Consider the following 26,552-nt stretch of genomic DNA (forward strand, 5'->3'; position numbering starts at 1 on the left):
ATGCTTGTAACCAGGGTGATCATTTGCTAATTTGTCTTCTCATTTAAAAAGCTTCCCTGGTGGCTCAGATGGTAAAGCATCTGCCTACAATGCAAGAGACCTGGGTTTGATCCCTGGGTTGGGAAGATCCCCTGGAGAAGGAAATGGCAACCCACTCCAGTACTCTTGCCTAGAAAATCCCATGGACAGAGGAGCCTGGTGTCCATGGGGTCCCAGAGAGTCGGACACGACTGAGCGACTTCCCTCTTCTTCTCATTTAAATATCATATTCCAGGTTGCTAACAGATGTGGATCTTTTAAAAATATTATAATGGCACTTATGAAATTATAAACTTGAAAAACAATTGATAATTGCCTCAAAGACCAAACCTATATATGAAAATTTGAAGTTTTCCCTAATTTTGTAATCAGGGAAAAAGCTGTTTTGATATTTTAATTCATACTTAATCAGGATATTTTTAAGAATTAAGACTATATATTGTAGTTGATTTAGTGGACTGGGCTGAGAAAAGTAGAAAACTATTTGTTAATGTTTACAGAGACTTTTGAAATTTTGATTTTGGAATGATTTATAATTTTCAGTTCTGTGAACTTCCAAAACTAGTTATACTAACTTCCAAAACTAGTAAAAAAGAAATTTAAATGTGAATTTAACAAAATTTAAAAAACTGAATGAAAACATTTAGAGTTTGATAGGATCAAAAGGAAATAAATCTGTGATCATTACCTGCTCCTAGTCCATTCCCTCTGGGTGTCCCACTGGGTCTGGGTCTACTAGGTCTTGTAGTTGTCTTATTCAGAACTATAATAAGGTGGGAAATAAACAGTTTAGACATTTTTTTTTTTAGTTGAACATTTGCAGTCAAGGAAAATAAAGCCTCCCAGAGAACTAGAACTCATTTAACTGGCAACAAAAATGATGACTTACCAAAAACTAATGTTCACAATATAGAAATCACAATTTTTGTATGAAAATCAAAGACTTGAATTTGAGACCTGAGTATATACTCTGAGGTGACCTGGTCTAAGTGGGAAATAGCTTGCTTCATTTATAAGCAGTAGATACATTTCAAAATGGGCTTCCTTAGTGACTCAGACAGTCAAGAATCTGCCTGCAATGCAGAAGACCCTGGTTTGATCCCTGGGTTGGGAAGAACCCCTGGAGAAGGAAATGGCAAGCCACTCCAGTGTTCTTGCCTAGAGAATTCTATGGACAGAGGCAAATGGTGACTACAGTCCACGTGGTCGCAAAGAGTGGACACAACTGAGTGACTAAACTTTCACTACTTTCACACTCCAAACTGGGACTGAAGAAGGATCAGGACTACATATGCCCAGTGGAAACCCAAAACTTGGTGTGTATTTATTTTGTGTATTATTGTTAAGGCCTTAATTCCTAACACGTAAGTTGGTGGTCCTTTTGGAGGAGTCTCTAGGTACATATCCTTCCTCATAATGCTGGTGTAAGTCTCATTAAACACATGATATGATAAAGCTTTTGAAATTTCTCTCCTGCTCTGTTGAGAGTCATAATAATACCAAAACATTGAAGTTGTCTGTCTTCGTCTCCATTTGGCAGAGTTTTTAAGGAAAAGCACTTAAGTATATTGCAATTAAGAGAGTGAGCTCTGGAGCCAGACTGCTTGCCTTCGACTCCACTTCCTAGCCCTCCTTAAGCCTTAGCTTCCTAAGCCTGGCCTCACAGGACACATGGTAAGCACCCACTCACCATTAGGCATACTGTTATTGTTTCCTTATTTTGTAGAAAGGTTTAATATAACCAACGACACATTAAGTTCTCAACAGTTATCATGATACAAAGTCACATGGAGGTGTATTTGTTTTTTTAACGAAGATTTCTGCACCTGTTACCTTTAAGAGTTGCAGGATTACTAAAAAAACTGTGAGTTCCTCCATAAACCAAAAGATATATATGTATTTGCTATTTCTTCCATGTTCCCAGAGAGATGTTCATCAGGAATAGTAGCTTATAAGCCATTTTTGACACTTAGAACTTTAAAACTTCTTAGAATCACAGAGGAGAAAAAGGACAGAAAACATCAGAATCTCTGGCCCAACTTGTATGTTAGACTAGGAGTGATTTACATGGATCTAATTAACCCCCAAGTTAACTTTCCCTAACAAGGTTCAGTGAGGGAGAGCCTGGATCTTTTGATGACTTTGGTCATTTTAAAGCATTTTCTGGGAATGCCCTGACGGTCCAGTGGTTAGGGCTCAGCACTTTCATTGCTGGGGCCTGGGTTCCATCTCTGGTTGGGAAACTAAGATCCTGCAAGACTGCAGAGTGGCCAAAAAAGAAAAGTTTTTTTCCAGTTTAACTATCATTTTACTTTTGATGCATACAACCTGTAAAATGTGTGTTTGCTTGTTTTTATATGAAGTGAAAGTCGCTCATCGTGTCTGACTCTTTGCGACCCCATGGACTACAGACCATGGAATTCTCCAGGCCAGAATACTGGAGTGGGTAGCCTTTCCCTTCTCCAGGGGACCTTCCTAACCCAGGTAAAAGTATTCTTGCAGAACAAGAGCCTTTCATACTGGAAGAGACCGTCTTTCCTTAAAAGATAACATTTGAAACAAAATACATCATCAGATCAGATCAGATCAGATTAGTCACTCAGTCATGTCCGACTCTTTGCGACCCCATGAATTGCAGCACGCCAGGCCTCCCTGTCCATCACCAACTCCCGGAGTTCACTCAGACTCATGTCCATCGAGTCAGTGATGCCATCCAGCCATCTCATCCTCTGTTGTCCCCTTCTCCTCCTGCCCACAATCCTTCCCAGCATCAGAGTCTTTTCCAATGAGTCAACTCTTCACATGAGGTGGCCAAAGTACTGGAGTTTCAGCTTCAGCATAATTTCTTCCAAAGAAATCCCAGGGCTGATCTCCTTTAGAATGGACTGGTTGGATCTCTTTGCAGTCCAAGGGACTCTCAAGAGTCTTCTCCAACATCACAGTTCAAAAGCATCAATTCTTCAGCGCTCAGCCTTCTTTACAGTCCAACTCTCACATCCATACATGACCACAGGAAAAACCATAGCCTTGACTAGACGAACCTTTGTTGGCAAAGTAATGTCTCTGCTTTTGAATATGCTATCTAGGTTGGTCATAACTTTCCTTCCAAGGAGTAAGCTATTGCTAATGTTATCTCTATAATTGCCATGGAAAACTGAAGGAGGGCGAGAGAGTGTGTGTGATTTAGGCAAAAATACTATTTTCAAAATGATGTTATATTGGTAAATTTCCATAGTAGTCTCTGAATCTGCTTATCCTTAAAAAATTTCAGTCAAGTCTTGTTGCTTCCATGGATTCATGATTACCTCTCCACTTACCCACAAGGATCAGAATTTTGTATGTAATTTATTTCAGTTTCAGCATATATAACCCTCATTTGGTCATTTGGCTGTTTCAATACATTTTTTTTGTCATGCTGCACAGCATGCAGGATCCTAGTTCACTGATTAGGTATCAAGTCTGCACCCCTTGCAGTGGAAGCTTGGAATCCTAACCACTGGACCACCAGGGAACTCAATACATTTTATATCTTCTTTTTTTCAGTTAAGTGTTAGTCACTCAGTCGTATCTGACTCTTTGCAACCCCATGGACTGTAACCTGACAGGTTCCTCCATCCATGGGATTTTCCAGGCAAAATTACTGGAGTAGGTTGCCATTTCCTCCTCCAGCGGATCTTCCCAACCCAGGGATCGAATCCAGGTCTCCTACATTGCAGGCAGACTCTTTCCCGTCTCAACAACCAGGGAAGCATATCTTCCTAGGTATGTTGATTATTTAGATCATCAGAAAGAGGAACAACTTACCAGGTCTGATGTGTGGTTTGTCAGGTGTTCTGGGCCTCATAGTAGTAGTATATAATCTGTGTGGTGCTGAAACAGAGGAAACTCAGATTTAATAACCAAAGGAGATTCAGTACTCTACAGACCAACAACTTACGCACTTTGCATGGAAGCATAAAGAACATTTTTAAATCTGCAAGTATGCATTAGAGCATTGATGCTAAAGGAAAATGCATGTTTAGTTGCTCAGTCGTGTCCCACTCTTTGTGACCCCATGGACTACAGTCCATCAGGCTCCTCTATTAATGGGATTCTCCAGGCAAATACTGGAGTGGGTGGTCATTTCCTTCTTCAGGGGATATTCCTGACCCAGGGATGGAATCTGGGTCTCCTGCATTGCAGGCAGATTCTTTACTGTTTGTACCACCAGGAAAGCCCGCTAAAGGAAAATAAAGCAAGTGAAAATATGCATGACTGGAAATTAAAGATGCGCATAGTCAAAGTAAGGTAAGGATTAGTCACCAATTAGTCTATGTTTTCAAGGGCATTTATTTCACCACATGGTTGCTTAATATGATAAACATAGAAGTCAATCATCTAACCCTCCATCCATCTATGTATCTGTACATCTGTCCATCAATCCATCCATCTATCTATTCATATTTCTCAACCAGAGAGTCATTGTGGAGCAATACTTTGCTAAAGAAGATAAGTAATTATAATGGCAAAAAGAAAAATATTTTAGGTATGTAAGAAGAAAAGAGTAGAAACATGTGGTCTCTATCAAATTGTCTTAGCTCATGAATCCTCTACTGAATAAATACTCACTTAGTGCCATTCATTAAAGCTTTGTGTGTTAGTTACTCAGTCATGTCTGACTCTTTGTGACCCCATAGGCTGTATGAAGAGGCAAAAAGACAGGACACTGAAAGATGAACTCCACAGGTCGGTAGGTGCCCAACATGCTACTGGAGATCAGTGGAGAAATAACTCCAGAAAGAATGAAGAGATGGACCCAAAGCAACAACACCACCCAGTTGTGGATGTGACTGGTGATAGAAGTCAAGTCTGATGCTATAAAGAACAATATTGCATAGGACCTAAATTCATGTTAGGTCCATGAATCAAGGCAAATTGAAAGTGGTCAAACAGGAGATGACAAGTGTGAACATCAAAATTTTAGGAATCAGCAAACTAAAATGGAATGGAATGAGTGAATTTAACTCAGATTATCATTATATCTAGTAATGTGGGCAAGAAATCCCTTAGAAGAAATGGAGTAGCCATCCTAGTCTGAGAGTTAGACCAAGAGTCTGAAATGTAGTACTTGGATGCAATCTCAAAAAACGAAATAATGATCTCTGTTCATTTCCAAGGCAAACCATTCAATATCATAGTAATCCAAGTCTATGCCCCAACAAGTAATGTTGAAGAAGCTGAAGTTGGACGGTCCTATGAAGACCTACAAGACCTGCTAGAATTAAAACCAAAAAAAGATGTCCTTTTCATTATAGGGAACTGTAATGCAAAAGTAGGAAGTCAAGAAATAGCTGGAGTAACGGGCAAATTTGGCCTTGGAGTACAGAATGAAGCAGGGCAAAGGCTAATAGAGTTTTGCCAAGAGAGCGCACTGGTCTTAGCAAACACCCTCTTCCAACAACACAAGGGAAGACTCTGCACATGGACATAGATGGTCAAAACTGAAATCAGACTGATTATATTTGCAGCCAAAGATGGAGAAACTCTATACAGTCAGCAAAAACAAGAAAAGGAACTGACTGAGGCTCAGATCATGAACTCCTTACTGCGAAATTCAGACTTAAATTTAAGAAAGTAGGGAAAACCACTAGACCATTCCGGTATGACCTAAATCCAACCCCTTATGATTATACAGTGGAAGTGAGAAATAGATTTTAGGGATTAGATCTGATAGAGTGCCTGAAGAACTGTGGATGGAGGTTCATGACATTGTATAGGAGGCAGTGATCAAAACCATCCCCAAGATAAAGAAATGCAGAAAGGCAAAATGGTTATCTGAGAAGGCCTTACAAAGAGCTGTGAAAAGAAGAGAAGCGAAAAGCAAAGGAGAAAAGGAAAGATATACCCATTTGAATGCAGAGTTCCAAAGAATAGCAAGGAGCGATAAGAAAGCCTTCCTCAGTGATCAATGCAAAGAAATAGAGGAAAACAGTAGAATGGGAAAGACTAGAGATCTCATCAAGAAAATTAGAGATATCAAGGGAACATTTCATGGAAAGATGGGCACAATAAAGGACAGAAGTGTTATGGACCTAACAGAAGCAGAAGATATTAAGAGGTGGCAAGAATACATAGAAGAACTATACAAAAAAGATCTTCATGACCCAGATAACCACAATGGTGTGATTACTCACCTAGAACCAGACATCCTAGAATGCAGAATCAAGTGGGCCTTAGGAAGCATCACTATGAACAAAGCTAGTGGAGGTGATAGAATTTCAGTTGAGCTATTTCGAATCCTAAAAGAGGATGCTGTGAAAGTGCTGCACTCAATATGCCAGCAAATTTGGAAAACTCAGCAGTGGCCACAGGACTGGAAAAGGTCAGTTTTCATTCCAATCCCAAAGAAAGGCAATGCCAAAGAATGCTCAAACTACTTCACAATTGCACTCATCTCACACACTAGCAAAGTAATACTCAAAATCCTCCAAGCCAGGCTTCAACAGTATGTGAACTGTGAAATTCCAGATTTACAAGCTGGTTTTAGAAAAGGCAGAGGAACCAGAGATCAAATTGCCAACATCCGTTGGATCATCAAAAAAGCAAGAGAGTTCCAGAAAAACATGTACTTCTGTTTTATATGCTACACCAAAGCCTTTGACTGTATGGATCACAATAAACTATAGAAAATTCTAAAAGAGATGGGAATATCAGACCACCTTACCTGCCTCCTGAGAAATCTGTTTGCAGGTCAAGAAGCAACAGTTAAGAACTGGACATGGAACAACACTGGGTCCAAATCAGGAAAGAAGTTCATCAAGGCTGTATATTGCCACCCTGCTTATTTAACTTATATGCAGAGTACATAATGAGAAATTCCGGGCTAGATGAAGCACAATCTAGAATCAAGATTGCTGGGAGAAATATCAATAATCTCAGATATGCAGATGACACTACCCTTATGGCAGAAAGTGAAGAAAGAACTAAAGAGCCTCTTGATGAAAGTGATAGAGGAGAATGAAAAAGTTGGCTTAAAACTCAGCATTCAGAATACTAAAATCATGGCATCTGGTCTCATCACTTCATGGCAAATAGATGGGAAATCAAAGGAAACAGTTACAGACTTTATTTTTGGTGGCTCCAAAATCACTGCAGATGGTGACTGCACCCATGAAATTAAAAGACGCTTGCTCCTTGGAAGGAAAACTATGACCAACCTAGATAGCATATTAAAAAGCAGAGATATTACTTTGCCAACAAATATCCATCTAGTCAAAGCTATAGTTTTTCCAGTAGTCATGTGTGGATGTGAGAGTTGGACTATAAAGAAAGCTGAGTGCCAAAGGATGCTTTTAAACTGAGGTGTTGAAGTCTCTTGAGAGTCCCTTGGACAGCAAGGGGATCCAACCAGTCTATCCAAAAGGAAATAAGTCATGAATATTCATTGGAAGGACTGATGCTGAAGCTGAAACTCCAATACTTTGGCCACCTGATGTGAAGAACTGACTCACTGGAAAAGACCCTGATGCTGGGAAAGATTGATGTGGGAGGAGAAGGGACTAGAGGATGAGATGGTTGGATGGCATCACTGACTCGATGGACATGAGTTTGAGTAAGCTCCAGGAGCTGGTGATGGACAGGGAAGCCTGCTGTGCTGCAGTGCATGGGGTCACAAAGAATCGGACACAACTGAGTAACTGAACTGAGACTACAGCCTGCCAGGCTCCTCTGTCTAAGGAATTATCCAGGCAAGAAGACTGCAGTCGGTTGCTACTTCCTTTTCCAGTAAAGCTTTAGGGATGAACGTAAATGACCTCTGGGTCCTGTTCATCAAGGGAGGGTGAGAAAGATCAAATACTCATAATTCCCAGGAACCAACATGCCACCTTGTTACTTTCTGCTCTTGTTTCCAGGGCCTGACACAGTGAGAACCATTAATGATGACTTGTCAGTCAGTCAGTTCAGTAGCTCAGTTGTGTCCAACTCTTTGCAACCCCATGAACCGCAGCATGCCAGGCCTCCCTGTCCATCACCAACTCCCAGAGTTCACTCAGACTCACGTCCATCGAGTCAGTGATGCCATTTCCATTTCTGACACAAACCACTACTCTGTAAATGGGTGATTTTCTTTCTTTCTTCTTTCTTTATATATTTGGCCACATAGCATGCAGGATCTTAGTTCTTCAACCAGGGATTGAACACTAGTTCCCTGCAGTGGAAGGGTGGAATCTTAAGCACTGAACCACCAGGGAAGCTCCTCTATAAGCTTTTAAATTGTGCATCCATCCTGGAATGTGTCTATCCTCATCTTCCCTCCTCTGCCCGCCTCAACACACCACATTGCCTCCTGCCACCAACTTTCTTGGTAATGCTTTAGCTAAGACTGGAAAAAATTTTTGTGCAAACTTTGTAAGTAGATTACAGTTTCAGTGATTTTGTTCACATCTTGAGTGGGTATTTATGTAACCATAAATCAGCAAATGCCTTGCCTACCACATTAAAAAAAAATACACCTGCAAAACATATTATAATGTAGCTCATTTATAAACTTCCAATGTGAAGACTGATGAGCAGACTTTTGCCAAACTTCAGGCCAAAAATAGCAGACATGTTCTGAAATTCTCTGTAGGTTTAACATGGGACTTTCAACATGTAATAACAAGAGTGATCAGAGGAACTGATGTTATTTAAAAAAATCAGTTCTCACACACCCTAAAATATGTGGTGATGACTTGCAAATGCTTTTCTTCAATTTTCTTTGAGAGTGGTAGGGTTCCCTGTCAGTTGAATATACTTCAGCTCTCTTGTTAATTTCTTCAATGTTAGACTGTCTTTGCTTTAAGAAATATAAAGAATCATGGCTCTATTAGTATCATTCTAGAATATATATAAATTTTAAAACTTTAGAAAAGAAACTTTGACTAGAACACAGAAATAATCAGTACTACATGCATTCATTATTTCTAAGCCACAGGATCAGAATTTCTTTTTTTCTTTTTCTGTAGCCTTTACTTATATTTTGAAAGAACTTTTCATAAAGGAGTTGAAATATAACAAGTTTAGGCTGTGAATTACATATCTCATCACTAGACAATACAGGGCCTTGAGAAAACTGCTTGAGGGTTTCAATTTTAAATTAAAAAATAAAAGACAAAGACACATTGTGAGGATGTAATATTGTAAATATCATCTCAACATAGCTTTTGGTGACTGATAATAAAACTAATTTTAAAAGATAGATTCATATCTAAAGAGTTTTATAAAATTGTTTAAAAAGAATACTAAAAATACTGACAAAGATAACATAAAAAATAGACAAACAGGGATTATAGGAGAAATAACCTTTAAGGACCTTTGTTTTTCCCAGTGTTGGGGGAGGAAAAGAAGGGTACAAATTTCTCTGGGTGGTATAAAGATCAGGGGGCTGAAATAAATAATCAAAATGCCCCCAGAGGACCTGGTTGTCCAGTGGCTAGGATTTCATGATCCCAGAGCAGGGGGCCTGGGTTCTATCCCTGGTCCAGGAACTAAATCCCACATGCCGCAACTAAGACCCAGTACAGCCAAATAAAGTAAGGATTAAAAAAAAAATGTCCCCAGGATGCCTCTGGCCAATGGATTTCTACCATGGGTTGAGATAAGAGGAGTAAAGGAGAGAAGCTTGAATATGTCAGGGTTTCAAATAGAGCTGCAGGCAATTGTCTCAGCAGACAAAGAAGCAGGAATGGCAGAGAGGGATGGTGCTGGAGACCCTACTAGCACATTCATGCTGTAGGGTTTAGGCATTAAGTTTCTTTGGAGCCCTGGGGCCTTACTGCTGAGGGCCCAGAGACCAAAAAGCCACAAGGTACACGAATGGGTGGAGTGTGAAGATCAAGAAGAACAATTTCATTCTCACAGCATCTCTCAAGTTGCTGTGTGCCGTCTTGTGCATCTAATGCCTACTGTTAGAAACACAACACGCTAAAAACAATGCAACAGATCAACTTCCTCATCCACAATGCTCAGGCACACGTTTATGAGGGTTGGGTCGAAGGGTGATCTAGGACACACAGGAGGGTGCTGTTACTAAAGCTTACCCTCTACCCCCAAGCAGGGTTACTGGCCTGGGTCATGTTGGAAATGCATTCCTGGTAAGCCCCCTTTAAAGGGCCTTGGCACAAGTCTAGAAAAGTGTGGATCCCAGGGCCACATAGGTTAAGTTAAGGATCCTCAGAACATAAGAAAATGATTAAAATGCAGTACATTATATAAATATGTTAAGATAATTCATAGAATGGTATCAGATCTTGAATACACATCCAATCAACTGTGAAATTCATCTATAAAGCCAAGTTCTAGAAGCAATTTGATAAAAAATATTGATATTCCCATTAAAGTAACAGGAAGCAAAAACTAGAAAAGAACATGCCTATTATCTTTTATTCTCAATTCTGAAATTTACAAGGCTCTAAAAGTTGAAATCTTTTTCTCATTTGGCAATACAACCTGAAGAATATTTATCCTGCTTATTGTCAATACATATCTTGCTGTAAAAACATCAATGTGTTTGATTATGAGAATCCAGCTATCTTCTATTAAGCCAAACATTAAAGAGGTTTGCTGCTACTGCTGCTGCCAAGTCACTTCAGTCGTGTCCGACTCTGTGCGACCCCATAGACGGCAGCCCACCAGGCTCCCCCGTCCCTGGGATTCTCCAGGCAAGAACACTGGAGTGGGTTGCCATTTCCTTCTCCAATACGTGAAAGTGAAGTTGCTCAGTCGTGTCTGACTCCGAGCGACCCCATGGACTGCAGCTCACCAGGCTCTTCTGTCCATGGGATTTTCCAGGCAAGAGTACTGGAGTGGGGTGCCATTGCAACGTTAAAAAACAAACATATAAAGGTCAGGATAGGGTATGGATGCAATAGGATTGAACATCTGCTGTTAACCTCCGAAACTAATAATGAGGGTGTGGGAAGACTGCTATTATACTAGGCTCCTTACTTCTGTGCATATTTTTTAAATAAATAAAAGTTAATAAACAAGAAAGGTAATAAAGTAAATAATAAAATTAACATTTAAGCCATTATAAAAATGAAGCAAATTCAAAAGACTTAGAAAATTTACAAGAACTGCCCTATACCATAGTGAGTATTCTCAGTCATGTTCATTTAGAGTAAGTACTTCTCTACTTATTCTAAAATATATCCCTTAAAGGTAGATTTCTTTTATTGTCATTTCCTCTTATTGCTATATTTCTTCTACCAATCCCCCCCCTCCAGTATAACTGACAATTGAGTAAAATAAATTTGTCTTGCAGCTCTTTAGAATTTATTTGCTCTCATTTTGGGGGGCTTTCTTCCACATGCTAGAGGTAGAAATGGGCAAAAGAGGGTTATTAAAGGGGAAAAAAAAGAAAAGAAAAAAAAAACCATGAAAATCCTGGAAATCTGCAACTGGTTACAATCCAAGTAAGAAATAAGTATATAAAAAGGAAAGGTGTCTGAGAGCATGAAGATGTGAGAAAAAGCTTTGTGTAGGCGAGTTGACTTCCCAAAAAGGAGAAAGAAGAAATAATATAAGGAAACCCCAGAGCAAATCTTCCTGATGTTCTAATATTAATTCATATTTAAAAATGATTTTCTTGTTACTAGTTCCCTTTCTCAGGCTGCAATATCAATGAGTTCATCAAGTTTTGGAGATAGGACAAAGAGGAAAAGAGGTAGAGAAAATAGGAGGAGAAGAAGGAAGGTAACAGATTGTTATTTATCAGATCTGGAAAATGAGGCGAAAGAAGGTAAGGCAAGGGAAAAAAAATAGGAGCTTACATTCTTAGTCATTATCATCAGCTGCAAAGAACATTAGCATTCAAAAGCAAAGCTCTAATTAAAGAGACTGTCTTTCCTACATTTAACTGGTAATCGTATAAATATTACTACTTGGCTGATGTTCTGTACCTATGAAGTGAAAAAATTTAAACTAACTCACTGTGATGAAAATTCTGTTTCTTAAAGGAAAATTTTCTTCCTGCTTAAACAAAGAAGGAAAAGCCACTATCCAGAGGTAGGGAAATAGCTTTACCCCGAGTTGTCTTTGCCAATTCAGTCGTTCGTGGAACCTTCGCTGTGAAGAGTTCTTGGGTAGACTGGTCTGTTTCTGCTGGGGAAAAACACAGTAAGATGAATGGCTTTAAATAAATATCATTAATGAACAAGTAAAAAAAAAAAAACAAACAAGAAAAAACCCCACACTCTTTTTTTCCCCATGCAATGATAAAAGGGTAAATTGCATTTATAACTATGCCTAGTGATCATCTTATTTTAAAGTTACTGGTACATTTTAATAACTCTGATTTATTATATTTATTGTCTCCTTAAATTATTATGTTAGTGATTATTATAAGGATCTCTGAAAGCTTTTAGTTCAGGATCACTGTTTAATGATATCGGGCATGGCTATACTCTTGGATATGCTTCCTGTCTTATGTATCATTGCCTTCATGTTTCCTTTTATTTCACGAGCTTCACAAGTTATTTAGATGAGCTGGAAAAAATAGATCATAGAAAATAATGTGCATTTACACCACATAAGAATAAATATTCTATTTATCTCACATGAAAATCAAAGTTTATTGACATACAGACACATTACTCCTAACAAAATAAACACTCCTATATTAACTTGAAATAATTATAATATCATACTGACAGAGCAAATTATACTGTTCACTTTGCCACATACTGGATCCAAGGAAATATTTGGTGAAAATAAATATGCTGTCATCATATTTTCTGCCTGTTTTATAATCTAGATTCTGCTCATAGATAATTGTGATAGTTGGCCCAATAAACTAAGATATAGTTAAAAAAAAAAAAAAGGCAAAAAAACCAGAAGTGGAACTTAGATAATTAACATATTCAGCAGTGGTTCTTGATAAGTACTTTTGACTTCCTCTCATGGGTAAAGCTGACTTTGAGGGCCTATGCTATGATAGATAAATATTTGGTAATTAAGATATATTCGCTTATTCAGTTTTAAGTATTTTCCTTCAAAAAGGATTCCTATTAAAATGGGATCAGTAACTTTATTTCACACACAAAGAATGGCTTTACCTGAAAAGGGATGAAGGAAGGAAAGTAAAGCCATTGATTTAAACATAACCACGTGGGATGTGGTGTGGACAGGGCAGAGGAGCCAACAGACACAAGCTGGGAATTCTTGCTTTCCTGTTGACATTCAGCCAAGTTGCAGGCAAATGAGGGTGAAGACATTGATGCTGAACTCCTAGAAAGCATGGCCAGCTCATCCCAACCAGTCTTCCTGACTCATCCATCCACCTGTGTGTCTCCAGGCCACCCACATGTTCCTCAGATGAGTCTGGCTACCATTCTCTGTATGTGCCTCTTCCCCATCTCTCTTTAACCTGAAGAGCCCTTCATACCTTTAACTCTCATTCCAACTGGAAGACCTAGCATACATGCCACTTCCTCTGTGAAGCCTTCCCTGATACCCCCAGGTAGTTTGCTTGTTCAGTGTGCTGCTCATTTCTCTATGATCTCATTGTAATGGATAATATGAGAGTGAATTCCAGGAGCTCTGACAACTGAGAATGTGGGTTCCAGTTTGGCTCTGATGTTAGCTCTACAGCTTGGCCAGATTTTTAAAATCTTTCAATGCCTCAATTTTCTAATCTGTAAAATGGGACAATAGAATCTACATCACAAACTTGTAATGTGTCTTAAATTTAAAAATATGTGTAGAACACTGGGTAGCACAGAGGAAGCACAATTATTGCTAAATCCTGTCTTTGTATTAGATGGCGATTTCTCCAAGGTAAGGACTTACTTTTAAAGCAGTTGTATTTTGGGATTCCCATTGCTTAGCATTACATTTGACACTATAAGATATTCAGATTTCAAAAATAAAATTTTTCTTCCCAAATGCAGTTTCAAATACCAAAAAAGCAACAAGAAAGTATAGCATTGATATACACTGGGAAGATATTTTTTTTAATTTATTCTTTAATTGGAGGGAAATTGCTTTATAAGGTTGTGTTGGTTTCTGCCATACAACAATGCAAACCAGCCATAATTATACATATATCGGGAAGATTCTTTTTCCAAAAAAGTAACTGAAGTTTTGTTAAGATGTTTTAAAGCATTCTCATCTTGTATTGGAAATCAGCATAAATATTACAAGGACAAATACACAGTTAATGTAAAAGAATCAGGTGAAATGGATATCTTTTACAGTGATAAAGAGAGATCCTCTATTGTTTGGAACACCATGAACACAACATACGTATGGCTACTCTAAGGGCAATTCCTAAAATGTTAAGTCCTCATTGGGCTGAATATCAAAGCAAAATTTACCAAGAGTGGTTTGTAGTTCCTCTTGACTAGTACTTGGTGAAATCATAGGAATCAAAGGGCTGCCTCGTGTCTCTAAAGGAGCTGAAAAGACAAGTAAGTACCAAGGCTGTCAGTCTTTAGATTCAAAAGCCAGCAACTAGCCAAAATAATATTACATGAAATTCTGTTACTTGAAATACAAAAAGGAAAACATTAAGTGGGTCATGGAAAAGAAAGTTAAGTGTGCATGGAACCTGTGGAATATCAGAATAATGGTTCTCAACTGTTTTTTCCCCCACCAGGATAGATAATAAACAACATTCAGTGCTTGACACAGTCCATGACCATGCCTGGTTAAGATGGGTATGGTTTAGACATGGTTCTAGGTCCCTCAGCTGCATCTCTCCCCTCCAAGAGAGCACACAGGATCAACCAGAAGAGAGGATATCATCACTGTAGCAACCATCTGGAGTCCATTCAAATCTATTTTTAAAAATAAACCACTGGCAAATTTTAGTATTTTAAGATATATAATAATTACTTGCCAGAGCCTTCCACAGCATGCTAGTGTGTTGTTAAGGCCACAGCTGAGAACCATTAAGCCAGCAGAAATGTTAATTATATGGACATGAGTAAGGTGGGATCATTTTGAACACAGATAAATGAGGTAGGTGAGGATGAACGTGGTAATGAGAGTTCTTAAGTTGGTCTTCAGAGCAAACCTTTAAAACAGTGAAGCCACTGCCTTTCTATTCTGAAAAAGGTAAAAATAATGAGAATGAAACAATGAAGAGGACTGAGAAGGGAGGATGTTTCAGTGTGATTGTTTGAGAAAGACCTGCAATCTTGATGGCAGCCAGGAAAAAAATCAGAGTGGGTCAAATGGAAAAACCATTACCTAGAGTTGTCTCTGGCAGATGGATTCTAAAGGTAACAGGTTGCAGAACTAGGCCAAAAGCAAACCAAAGAAATATATTTATGAGAATTACTACCTGGTGGAGTAAACCTAGTTTCTGTGTCTCTACAATGCACCCATCTGAACATTTAAACATTCTCTTAGAGAATCAGAATAAATATAAGAAAATTCTATATATCAGATGACACCCAGGGAACTTAGTTTAGCTAAAACTTTAAAGTTTTCATTTACTGTCACTATGAGGAAAATTTGGGTAGGCACCCATATTTTTAATTTAAAACTACACCCACATTTGGATGTAGCTATATTTACACCCTGAAAAAACGTGAACATGGTTGACTCAGTTAATAATTATATCTTATAGCTTTAGCATGATTTCCTATTCAATAAAAACACTTTCAGGGAAAATAAACTAATTATACCCTATTCCCTCATGGGGGAAATATGTCAAGCAGATTGCATGATTAAATCTTCCTCTAAAGAAATACACATTTTCTATTTAAAATTTTCTCTGAGTTTCTTCTGCATATCACCCTCATTGCAAAAATATATTTGCCTCAAGAATACCTTTTGAAAAATACACTTCCTAACTGGGAGAATAAAACAGTTCATTTACCAGGTTCGCTCTGAGAGACTTCGGAGTCTGGCTTATGGGGAAGGAGCACATCTCTTGGAACTGAAAGAAAAAGATTATAAAACACTGTGCCTTCTAAATGCCATACCTGGAGTGAAACTCAACCCACAGACATAAAACCCTGGGAAGCATGAATGAGGTAAAGATATTTTCACAATGGCTAAAACACTAAGGCAAGAAAAGGACTGTCTTTCCAAAATGGAAAAATGTCAGTGTATTACGGAAGGTTCTAGTGGACATGGTTCATTTTGAAGATTCCCCTGAGGGGGAAAAAAGGGAAGAAAAAACTAATTTAATTAAACATAAGAAGGTTATCTCCCTAAGTTATCTTCAAAATAAGAAGTCAGCTTTTGTCTGAAGTGGTTAGCTGCCATGTGATATTCCTGCTAAAATTCCACCAACAGAAATAGGAAACATTATTTTAAAGAAACGGGCTGAAAATTGGGGGAAACGGCAAGAAAAGCAAAACTCTTGAGGATCTAAAAAGAGAACAAAATTTTATTCTAAAAGGCATAATAGTTATAGGGAGAAAAATAGAGCAAAAGGAATCAGCCACTCATTAGAAGACACCACATGTAAAGTTGATGAGAGTGCTTGTCAAGTAGTAAATGTTAGTTAAATTTTGCCATTTTTGTCATTCTTAGTGATGTGGCTTCTAGTATAATAAGTATTAGGGCCTCCTGGCAGGAAAACAAGGGAGACAAATGTATGCTACACTACAAGCCTCCTCATATTCAGTTCTGATCTGTGGTACATTTTTAATACCTGTGTCCAGTTCTACTTTGGAAAAATAAAGTGGTAGGCCGGGAATTGATGCCTTATTGCTCACTGGGGAAAATATCAGGTTGACTTGCCTATTGTTAATACCAAATTTCTATGGCAAATCTCCTTTCAGGAGCAATATAATGTATTTCTTTGACTCAGTTTCCCTACAAGGAAGTCCTTGCCAACCCTACTCACTCACTGAAAAGTTTTCCTACCACTCTAAATTCATAAATACCCTTAGGTATGCAGTGTAACTTTCTTGCATCGTATATGGTGCTGGAGGGAAAAAAAATAGGATTCAGGCTAGAATTCTCCCTCTGAGAAAGATGAAGAAAAAACTTTTGTAGCACAAGGTGGACAAGCACAACTTTACCATTCGTGCAGAAAAAAGATCGTATAAAATGGACATTCATTTTCTTTTATGGCTTTTGGAGATGACATTTAATGTGAATGTCACATCTGTTCTTAGTCTAGGCCACTGAGTAAGTACCAGTGAAATCACAGTTGTGGAATTTGGTCCATTGGAAAGAAATGTAACTCTATTAGAACTTCTATGAGCTAAAAGATAACGACCAGAAGAACTTGAAATGTGGATTTTTGTTTGTTTTAAAAAGGTTAACTTCAAAAAAGGTCAGTGGTGGAGAAAGTGAGAGAAAACCCACCATAATGGTGAGCATTTCACCACTGCTATGTAGTCTTTTGAAAGATTCAAGCAGTAAAACATGAAGAATTTCCAGCCATAATTCAAACTGTTTATCTGTAGGGTGAGGGAGAAGGCACTTTGATGTGGCTCTGAGAAGGTCATGGCCATACAAAGCAGCCTGTAGTTTATAAATATCCTAATTGGTTCCAGTGCTAGACTGCACAGAGAGGAGGTGGGATTAAGGAAGGGAAAAGCTGAGAAGAAATGTGCTACCAATAAATCCACCATATTGTAAACACATTACCTGCGGCCTGCCTTAGTTTTCTGAGGAATTCAGACAAGCATAATGTGGATTCCTGCTGCTGCCGCTGGCACGTTTTAACCATGAGGTGATGATTTAATAACTGCCATACCAGACGTTCTAAAGCAGGTGAAATCAGTGGAAAGGAAAGAACTAGAAATATTCACAGGAAAGGGATGTGAATCATTCTCTTATTTGGTCAATGGCAGCTCCAAGAAATGCAACTTTTTTTTTTCCCCCTATGTGGCATTCTGTTGTGTATTAAATTGAATAAGAGCATGATTCTAAAAACCTAAATCTTCCATGCTGGGGGAAACTTATGAATGCAAATCATGACAATTTAACTGAGAAGGCAGTTTTGATTTCCTTATTAAAATATTTACTATTATTATATTTTAGACCCATTTGTATTAGCCAATTTATCATTTATATTAATGAACAAATTAACTTACCAGTTATATATATATATATATTAACTACCTTTTTGAATAAAGGGCATCTCTTCAAAGAAAAATTCAACTACCAGAAGAGAACTGTGAATGGAAGTGTCTAATATGGACAAATGTGAACGACCACCAAGAGTGTTCTGCCAGAACAGATGGGAGAATGAAGGAGTTGCTCTCTGATGGAGATGGGCACTAAGAGATCTTCCGTGAGCTTTACCCTTGCAACAGCCTACAAAGATATTCTCATAGGTAAGTAACACACATAGGCCACCCACCTCCTTCATGTCCAGACTGCCACTTCCTTTATTCCAACCTTGGACCCAGGGGCACAGTCTGAGAGGCAGCAGGTTTCCTGCCTCGCAGAGGCCACTTTCAGAGCTTCACTTGTGCTCTTGTGTTACCTTCCCTTGTGTCTCCTCTGGGACCTTTCACTTTCTATCATTTCTATTATCTTATATTTTTGTCTATTAATCCATATTTTCATTTATCTATGAATTCTTCCCCCTCCACCCATAAAACAACCCAAGAGTTCCAAAATCCTAAAATTAATAACCAGTTCCTTAACGCCTCCCCTTCAAACAATCCCTTTCTTGCTCTCAACTAAGAACTCTGCCTCTGCTTCCTGGTTTCTTAACTGCGTCTTCTCCATCCACTGTAGATGGCCTTCCATTTCACTAATCTCCTGCACCCATGAATCCATGAGACCTCATCCATGGTTCTGAATAGCAAAATGTTCTAAAGACCAAAAAGGTTTTATTTTTTATTTTTTTGCTTAGCCTCTTTGACAGCAAAACCTGACTAGAACTGATCTAAGTCAATTTACAGTTTTTATTTCTCCTGAGTAGTGTGACTGTTCCTGCTTCTCACTGCAGACTTATGAATATGCGTGTGATCTATGGTATCCGTGCTGTTTTACCTTTCCCAAGTCTGAAAATTGCTGACCTCTGAAGCACTGGCCCACAGGTTTCAGATGCAGGCTTCTAGACCTTCACTGTCAAGGCCAGTGGCTTTTTTGGCCTCCTCCTCCTCCTCACTGTTACTCATGGCCTTCCCTGCCTGGCCTCCTGAGTTCCTCTTTCCTGGTACTCTCTGTTCATTTGACAAAAACTTCTGCTGGCTCCTCCTTCCTCTATCCACTATTTAAGTGTAACCATGTCCTCTAAGACTTTGCTCTCTGATCTCTTATTTTCTCAGTCTGTACCTTCTCCTGGATGATATCATTCCCTCAAAATTTAAGAACCTTCTATACATAGTAGACATATAGACATATGGCTCCCAAATCTACATCCTAAATATTGACTTCTGTTTAGAAAGCCAAAAATTCATTTCAACCACCAATCCAACTGGCCCTCCAAACCTAGCACCTTATTCCTGTTGTTGCCTGCCTTAGTTAATGGTATTGGCATCTACCACCTGCGTAAGCTAGCTTCCCTGGTAGCTCAGTTGGTTAAGAATCCATCTGCGATGCAGGAGACCCAGGTTTGATTCCTAGGCGGGGAAGATCCCCTGGAGAAGGAAATGGCAACCCACTCCAGTAATCTTGCCAGGAGAATCCCCATGGACAGAGGAGCCTGGCAGTCTCCTACATTCCATGGGGTTGCCAAGAGTCAGACACGACTTAGCGACTAAACCACCACCACCTGCCTAAGCTGGAAATTACTGTGTCCTCCTTCTCTCCATGACACCATTCAGTCATTGTCCACATTCTAGCAATTCCATCTCCAAAAGACATTTTAGCATTCATCCCTTCTTTCTTAACTGCAAAAATGCTGCAAATTAGAATCTGCCAAAGAGAGCAGTTTAGAGCATTTGCAGGGTTGGATAGCTTGCTGAAATTTAGATTTTTTCCCCCCCCTGGCTTGCTTCCAATGACTGAAGTCTATCCAAATATTTCTGTGGTGACAGAAGTTGCTATATAGCCAAGACAGCCCTTGGTACAGAAACACATCTATAAAGAAGGCACAGCTCCGCTGAACCAGGCATCCGAGTGAGTCCTCTGCCCTGAATTTGAAAGCATTTCTCCAAGGCAGATCAAAAGAAAAGCCAGTACTGTTCTGGCTCTGGACATGCTGTGTGGGCTCAGTGTGTCTAGATTCCTCATTAAATACTGTAGTTAATCTGACTGAGTGACTGGATATTCTCTAAAGGTCTAACTGGATGAAAGCTGTGTTATGCTTAGGCATCTGTGGAATAAAAGAGCTGTACAGAGAATCCGAGACTGACTAAAAATTCAATTTTGTCACTTCTGACATCATTTAGAATTGAGACAAACATCATGTTAAAACATAACTACGTCCCGATTTCAGTACTACATTTTACATTTTTACAGAGCATCCGTCTCTCTAGGATATACAGCACACATTACATTTACATGTAACTTACCCTGTTTTCTGAGGAGCCAGTAAACAAAGTCATGGGCTCCTTAGGAAGCAAACCTGAGACTAGATACAACCCCCAAACTGTTTGCATCCAGTCTGTTTAAACACTTGGGAGAAGACTGAAAAGTAGTAATGATTGCCTTATGTTTCTTCCTGTAGCATCACACCGATGGAGTAACAGGGGAACCCCTGATGGACACAATGGCAGGACCAACACCGGGTTTAGAGACACAATTCACACTCAGGTGTAGAGACACTTGGAACTAGAGAGTCAATGCTGCTGCTAAGTCGCTTCAGTCGTGTCCGACTCCGTGCGACCCCATAGACGGCAGCCCACCAGGCTGCCCCGTCCCTGGGATTCTCCAGGCAAGAACACTGGAATGGGTTGCCATTTCCTTCTCCAATGCATGAAAGTGAAAAGGGAAAGTGAAGTTGCTCAGTTGTGTCCGACTCTTAGCGACCCCATGGACTGCAGCCTTCCAGGCTCCTCCATCCATGGGATTTTCCAGCCAAGAGTACTGGAGAGTCAATAAAATAAGCCTAATGAAGGCTCCATGGGGAGCGTTTGTGCTGCTGTTCCAATCAAACTTACGAGTCAGAGTGTGAAAAATAAGGTATTGATGAAAGTAAGGTAAAGATTACATATTTAAAAAGAAGAAAAGTTTAACTATTACATATATTACTTTAATGAGATTATGTCATATCAGAACCGATAGTACTACTTTTTCTAATGAAGAGGAAAATAAAATCACTCACATATATTGTAATTATCTCTAATGACTCCATCTCCGTTAACATATTTGTTCCACGGTTGAAAACAAGAAGTTGACCTTTTGCCAGTGGGAAGATAAGCTTTTTTTTAATGGTGTTTATAATATGACTTTTGCTTTTAGCAGTACAAATTTACATTCTGGACTTCAGGGCAAAAAGGTTCTTTGTGGACTATTACCACCTGCAACCACCTAATCACCCCACAGCAGCAGAAACATTCTCCACTTACATAACCAGGAAACCATGATAGCAAGTGAATTCACTTGCTTCCAAAATGCCATCAGTCCAAGCTACAGCTCAGAAAAGCTTTGGTTTTAGGAATGTTCTATAATCTTCTACGACCACCTAAGAATTTATAATAATTGAATTTTTTTTTTAAAGGGGCAAAACCTGTAGTATTTCTCAGATACTCTGGCTAAAAGTTTGGCTTGGCTTATTAGTGAACCAACAATGAACTGCTTAGTGAAGCCAACAGAGGCTTCTTATGATCACTTGAGGATCTAGAGAAATGTCTGGGTCCTTGCAGTCCCCACCTTGACTTCTCCCACAAATGCAACATAATCCCCCCCTAAACAGGCAAAGAGCCTTCTCAAATGATAGGCAATAAATAGATCTGTAGCTAAAGAAATCATTTGTGTGTGAAACAAATTTCTTAAGCAACTGCTCCATGAACTGGGAAAGTAGAATTAAAACCTCAAACAAAGGAAAAAAAATAAATCCTCAATGCTGAATAGTGTAAAATTTCTGAACCCAAGAAAATGGCTAAACATCATTTCCTCCATTTGCAAAACATCATTTTATAATTTTTGTGGAAAAATCCCAATTCTTTATCTTATTTTGGTGAAACGTGAGCATCGCATAGTTAACATTAGTAGGTTATATTTTAGAAGTCAGAAAAGAAAAAAGCATTCTACCCTTAATTCTAGAAGGTTATTTTTTATAAGTCAGAAAAAAGAGAAGTCTTCTACCCTTGGCATAATTCTCTGCCTTTGGATTATATCAATGTTTACATAAATAATGGAGCACATATGTAACTTTTATGAACACTTTGAAATGATTATATCATGCACGACACAGCATGGTATCTGAACATAAATGAAATATGGACCTCATACCCATCCTTCCTCATGTTTCATTGCTGTAGAATGTGACAGTAGAATGCATTTGACTTAAACATGAAATAAAGCATTTACCAGGTGGCGTATAGGACACTTCTGGACTTGGTGATGTCTTTGGCTTCAAAGTAACACGCTGGAATACCTTAGGAGCTGAAAGAGAGAGCTTGGACCATGAGTCATTTGGTTTTAGCATCTCCCAGTCATGCTTAGCACGTAAGATCTGACAAAGCATAAACCTGATTATTGCTTTTAAAAAAATATTGAAATAGGAGTTATATGGAAAAATAAACCTTAAGCTCTAAAAGTAAATCAGTTAGAATTTCAAATACTTTTAAGAAAAATGAAATCTGAGAAACAGCAAAATTTGACTAAGCATAAAGGTAGAATGAAGAAATTTTGCAAACCTTTGAGAAGAGATAGCAATTAAATTAATCTAAGAGTACTCTTCTCTGGATGTTTGCTTGACTTCTTAAACCCATCCTCATGCCTTTCTCTGAAGAATGAGTTCAGTAAAGTCAAAGCGGGACCCCCAAAAGCATGTATGAAAGCAACTTAAAGTCAGGTCAGCAACAGCAGAAAGAGAATCGGCAACGGAAGGGAATGTTTGGGCTCATGTTCTGTGCCTCCGGCAATTCTTAGGCTCGAAATAAACCTTTAAATGACACATTTACAAACTCAAACCATCTTTCCACAGCTGTTCCTTTGGAGTAACAAGGTGCTAATGTAATAGATTTTTGTTTTGTTTTAGTCCTGGGGGCAGCGGGGGAAGAAAGGCCTACCTTATTTGTATAGTTCATTTTACAACTTCAAAAATGCTTTCATAAAGATTATGCCCTTTGATTCTCACCATAATGCTGAGAGGAAGGAATGATCAGCTTCACTTTGAAGCAAGGTTGGAGACTATTGCCTGGAGTCACATGGTCATTAAGCACCAGAGCCAAGACTTGAACTGAACCCCAAGGTCCAGACATGATCGCTAGGTCCCAACTCAGGTTTCCTATATCCCAGCTCTGCAGGTCACATTTTTAACTTCCTCCTCATTTTTTAGGTAGACATAATAAACCTGTCCTAACTCAAAGCGTGACTGTGAGAATTAAGTGTGAATGTCAAAATGATGTGAAAGCTATACTCCTATAAACATTTCTTTCCACTTTTGGAGAAACTTTACAAATTTGACATTGAAAGATCTGAGTATATTTTGCTTTTCACATTGCTTGCCCCCTCAAAAATTAGGAGCAATTTTGATGGTTATAAGATTTCTAGATATATAATTATTAATAACAGGATTGTTCACTGTTACTTATGAACATAGGAATCTAAAATCAAACCTATATTTAATGATAAAATATTCTTGATGATTTCTTCCAAATTTTTGATCCCAATATGTCCTCAAATGCCAAATATAGTAAATTTAAAATTTTCTATCTAATTTATCAACATAATTTAAGTATAAATAAGGCAGCATGCCCAATTACAGAATTTCATTCTGAAAATAGTGATAGATTAACAACTGCATTGCTCTTTAGGCTGTACATGCTATGTTGGATGATGGCTTATAGCCCAACAATAACAATTTGCATTTGGTGTTGCACATATGAACAGAACATTCTCCCATTCAAACGGCCTTTTGCAACAGCTAGCCAGATGTAAGGGGGGAAGTACTATGAGAGTTTAAACATTTGTCTTTGAATTACTGAGTGATACACCTATATACATACGAAACATCCTTGAAAGACTATAAAAACCTAGAGTATTGCTGGGATCTATTAAGTAAAACTCATATTCTCCTGGGTAAGAGAGATCCTAATTTCACCCACTTTTAAGAGGAATACGTAGAATGAACAATTTTCCAAATCGTCCCCTTATATTAGGCCACCCTGACAAAGATGGAAGTATTTGGATGGCAGCTACTTTCCAGAGGAGATGCTGATGGACTGGAGTTTGCTCGGTTGGGACAGAATCAGGATGCTCTCTTGCTACAGTCTGCAGCCACTCCAGGGTTTCAGAGTTTCAGTGGAACTGCTGAGTGTATGCATCTATCCATTCTAAAGTTGCTTATCTTGTCAAGAAAGGTTAGCTAAAGGTCTAAATCAAAATCAAACAAGGTTGAAACTTAGAGTGTCATAATCAGAAACTAGAGTAAGGTCCTGATTTACTATATCGATTTTTGTAAGTATAGAGTACAGCTCAAAAAGATGAAATTATGAATGCCTTCCTTCTTAGTTCTAATCTCCTTTACTTTTTATAATGTTGCCAACCAGGGCTTTACAGCCTCAATGTTTTAACTTCCAACACATCTTATTTTTCATCTGTTCTCTTACTTTCCAGCATTCATTGTTTTATGCTTTGTTATTTCTTTGCATTTCTCCTTTTCCTGCTATATTTATTCTATTCTTTATATTCACATAAAAGGTTGAGAGTTCCTTTCATGATTTTATCTGTTGATTTCTTAAAATTAGATTTTAGTTTCCTATCCACAAATTTAATATGCTTGCTTTTAAAATTCTTATTCTATTTTTACTTATTCACTAATTCCAATTATTTTTCCTAGCATTTCTTATATATTAACATTTCAAATTTATTTTCTGTTATTTTAAAATTTCTTATTCTTTCAGATGATTGTTGCCTTGATACCTTCATATACTTATGTATCACATCCGTATTATTTTTTAGCAAAGTTTTAGTAATTAAATAAAAACACATTTTAAAATACATTAAAGCAGATTGAAAATCATTAGCTAGATATGGTACCCACGACTTTCTTTTAAGGAGTTTTCCTTTAAAGAAAAAATAATGGGCAAAATTTCTCTCAGAAATATAATAGAAAATGTTAGTATCTCTCAGGTATTCAAGATCGTTCCCAAATCTAACAGCTCTTTTTTTTTTTTTCTTTCAGTAGGGATACTGAGATGTGATTAAAGAATCTGTGGTGGTAATTCAGAGCTATTACCTGGATCAAGCATAATTTTGATGCTGCTAACATTTTGCTTTCCCCAGATCATTGGTGATAGTGAGGGTTCCTTTCCAGTACACTGGGTAGGTGCACTTCATATACTTTTTGGAAATGGGCCATGTGTAAATACATTTAAATATAGATGATTGGTTAGACTGTAACTACCTTGACCACAGAAGGCCGAAATTTTGTTTCACATCCCAGGGTGTAGCACATTGGCTGGCACGCAGTCAGCATGCAATAAGTATTTGTTGAGTGGCTATAACTGATGAAGTGAACTAGTTAATCAGCCACTTAAGGATCAAGGGGTGATGCAATTTTAAATTAGTAGGGAAGAGTGGCAGGAGGACTAATGACAGCCGACTAGGCATGACTGGGTATATGGTTAGAGTAGGCGTCAATGCTGGAAATGTCTGGAAAAACTGATGGAGTCCAGAGGTTGGATGAGGACAAGAATAAAAACTGATGTAAAATGCTGAGAATCTGCAACTGATACAAATGAGAAACCAAAAGGAGGGAAATATGAGCTTTCTTTGAGGTATGTCAGGTTTATGGTAGCCTGAAATGGAGATCTGCCAAGGCAGTCAGAGGAAATGAACAAGATCTTGGTTGAGAAGTCAGGGTTAATCATTCAAGTAACCACCTCCATACTATTAAAAAAATAGTTTATAATGATTCTTGTTTAGCTCTTTCCAAAACTCATAGCAAAACAACCAAAGCAATATTAGGTAAATATTTTATAGGAGAAGATACATATTAAAAATCTTCAAGACCTAATGTTAAATAAAATTGACTGAAAGGCCAAAAAATAATTAGGGGACTGGTGGGTGAAGGACATTCAAGGACCATGGAAGGGTTTCTCAAACTAGGAGAAGCAAAAGGAGTAGGCAGGCTATTTTTTAAAGAAATTTCATATTTCTCTATCCCCTTCTCAAATAACATAAGAGTAGGAAAGCTTTTTGGAATAAGCCACTTTAATACTATACTTTTTGATAAAGTCTAAATATAAATATTTATTAGGTTTCAAAGAAAGACTTGTTTTTTATAAGGGTTAAAAACCTAACTTGCTATAATTCAACAGAGTAACTCTGCAAACATCAAACTTTTCAGGCCAGAATATAAAACATTTACCTGATTGTGTTTGTGGGATTCTTGGATGTGGAGATGTTTTTGGTTTGGGAGGAGTTCGTGGTATCTGCTTGGAAGCTAAAAGAAAGGATACAGGTTCGGAGCTCTTGAGTTTCTCAAGAATAACAGTACCTAACCTTCTAGGAGC

General features: G+C 38.2%; 1 protein-coding gene across 19 annotated transcripts in view; it reads right to left on the minus strand.

The window, feature by feature from the left end:
- Positions 1-26,552, minus strand: part of ABI3BP (ABI family member 3 binding protein) — a 298,503-nt gene that overhangs the window by 63,471 nt on the left and 208,480 nt on the right. For 15 of the 19 annotated variants that reach the window (XM_055567939.1, XM_055567955.1, XM_055567954.1 and 12 more), the window contains 8 exons: positions 26,408-26,482; positions 22,399-22,473; positions 15,884-15,943; positions 15,250-15,297; positions 14,373-14,453; positions 12,082-12,159; positions 3,844-3,909; positions 728-802 (listed from right to left, as the gene is read on the minus strand). In XM_055567939.1, the coding sequence (XP_055423914.1) occupies positions 728-802; positions 3,844-3,909; positions 12,082-12,159; positions 14,373-14,453; positions 15,250-15,297; positions 15,884-15,943; positions 22,399-22,473; positions 26,408-26,482 (558 nt within the window). The remainder of the gene's footprint in view (positions 1-727; positions 803-3,843; positions 3,910-12,081; positions 12,160-14,372; positions 14,454-15,249; positions 15,298-15,883; positions 15,944-22,398; positions 22,474-26,407; positions 26,483-26,552) is intronic. The other 4 variants (XM_055567957.1, XM_055567943.1, XM_055567940.1 and 1 more) reach the window with 3 other exon arrangements.

The sequence above is a fragment of the Bubalus kerabau genome, chromosome 2, assembly GCF_029407905.1.
Source record: "Bubalus kerabau isolate K-KA32 ecotype Philippines breed swamp buffalo chromosome 2, PCC_UOA_SB_1v2, whole genome shotgun sequence".
In the NCBI taxonomy this organism is placed as follows: Eukaryota; Metazoa; Chordata; class Mammalia; order Artiodactyla; family Bovidae; genus Bubalus; species Bubalus kerabau.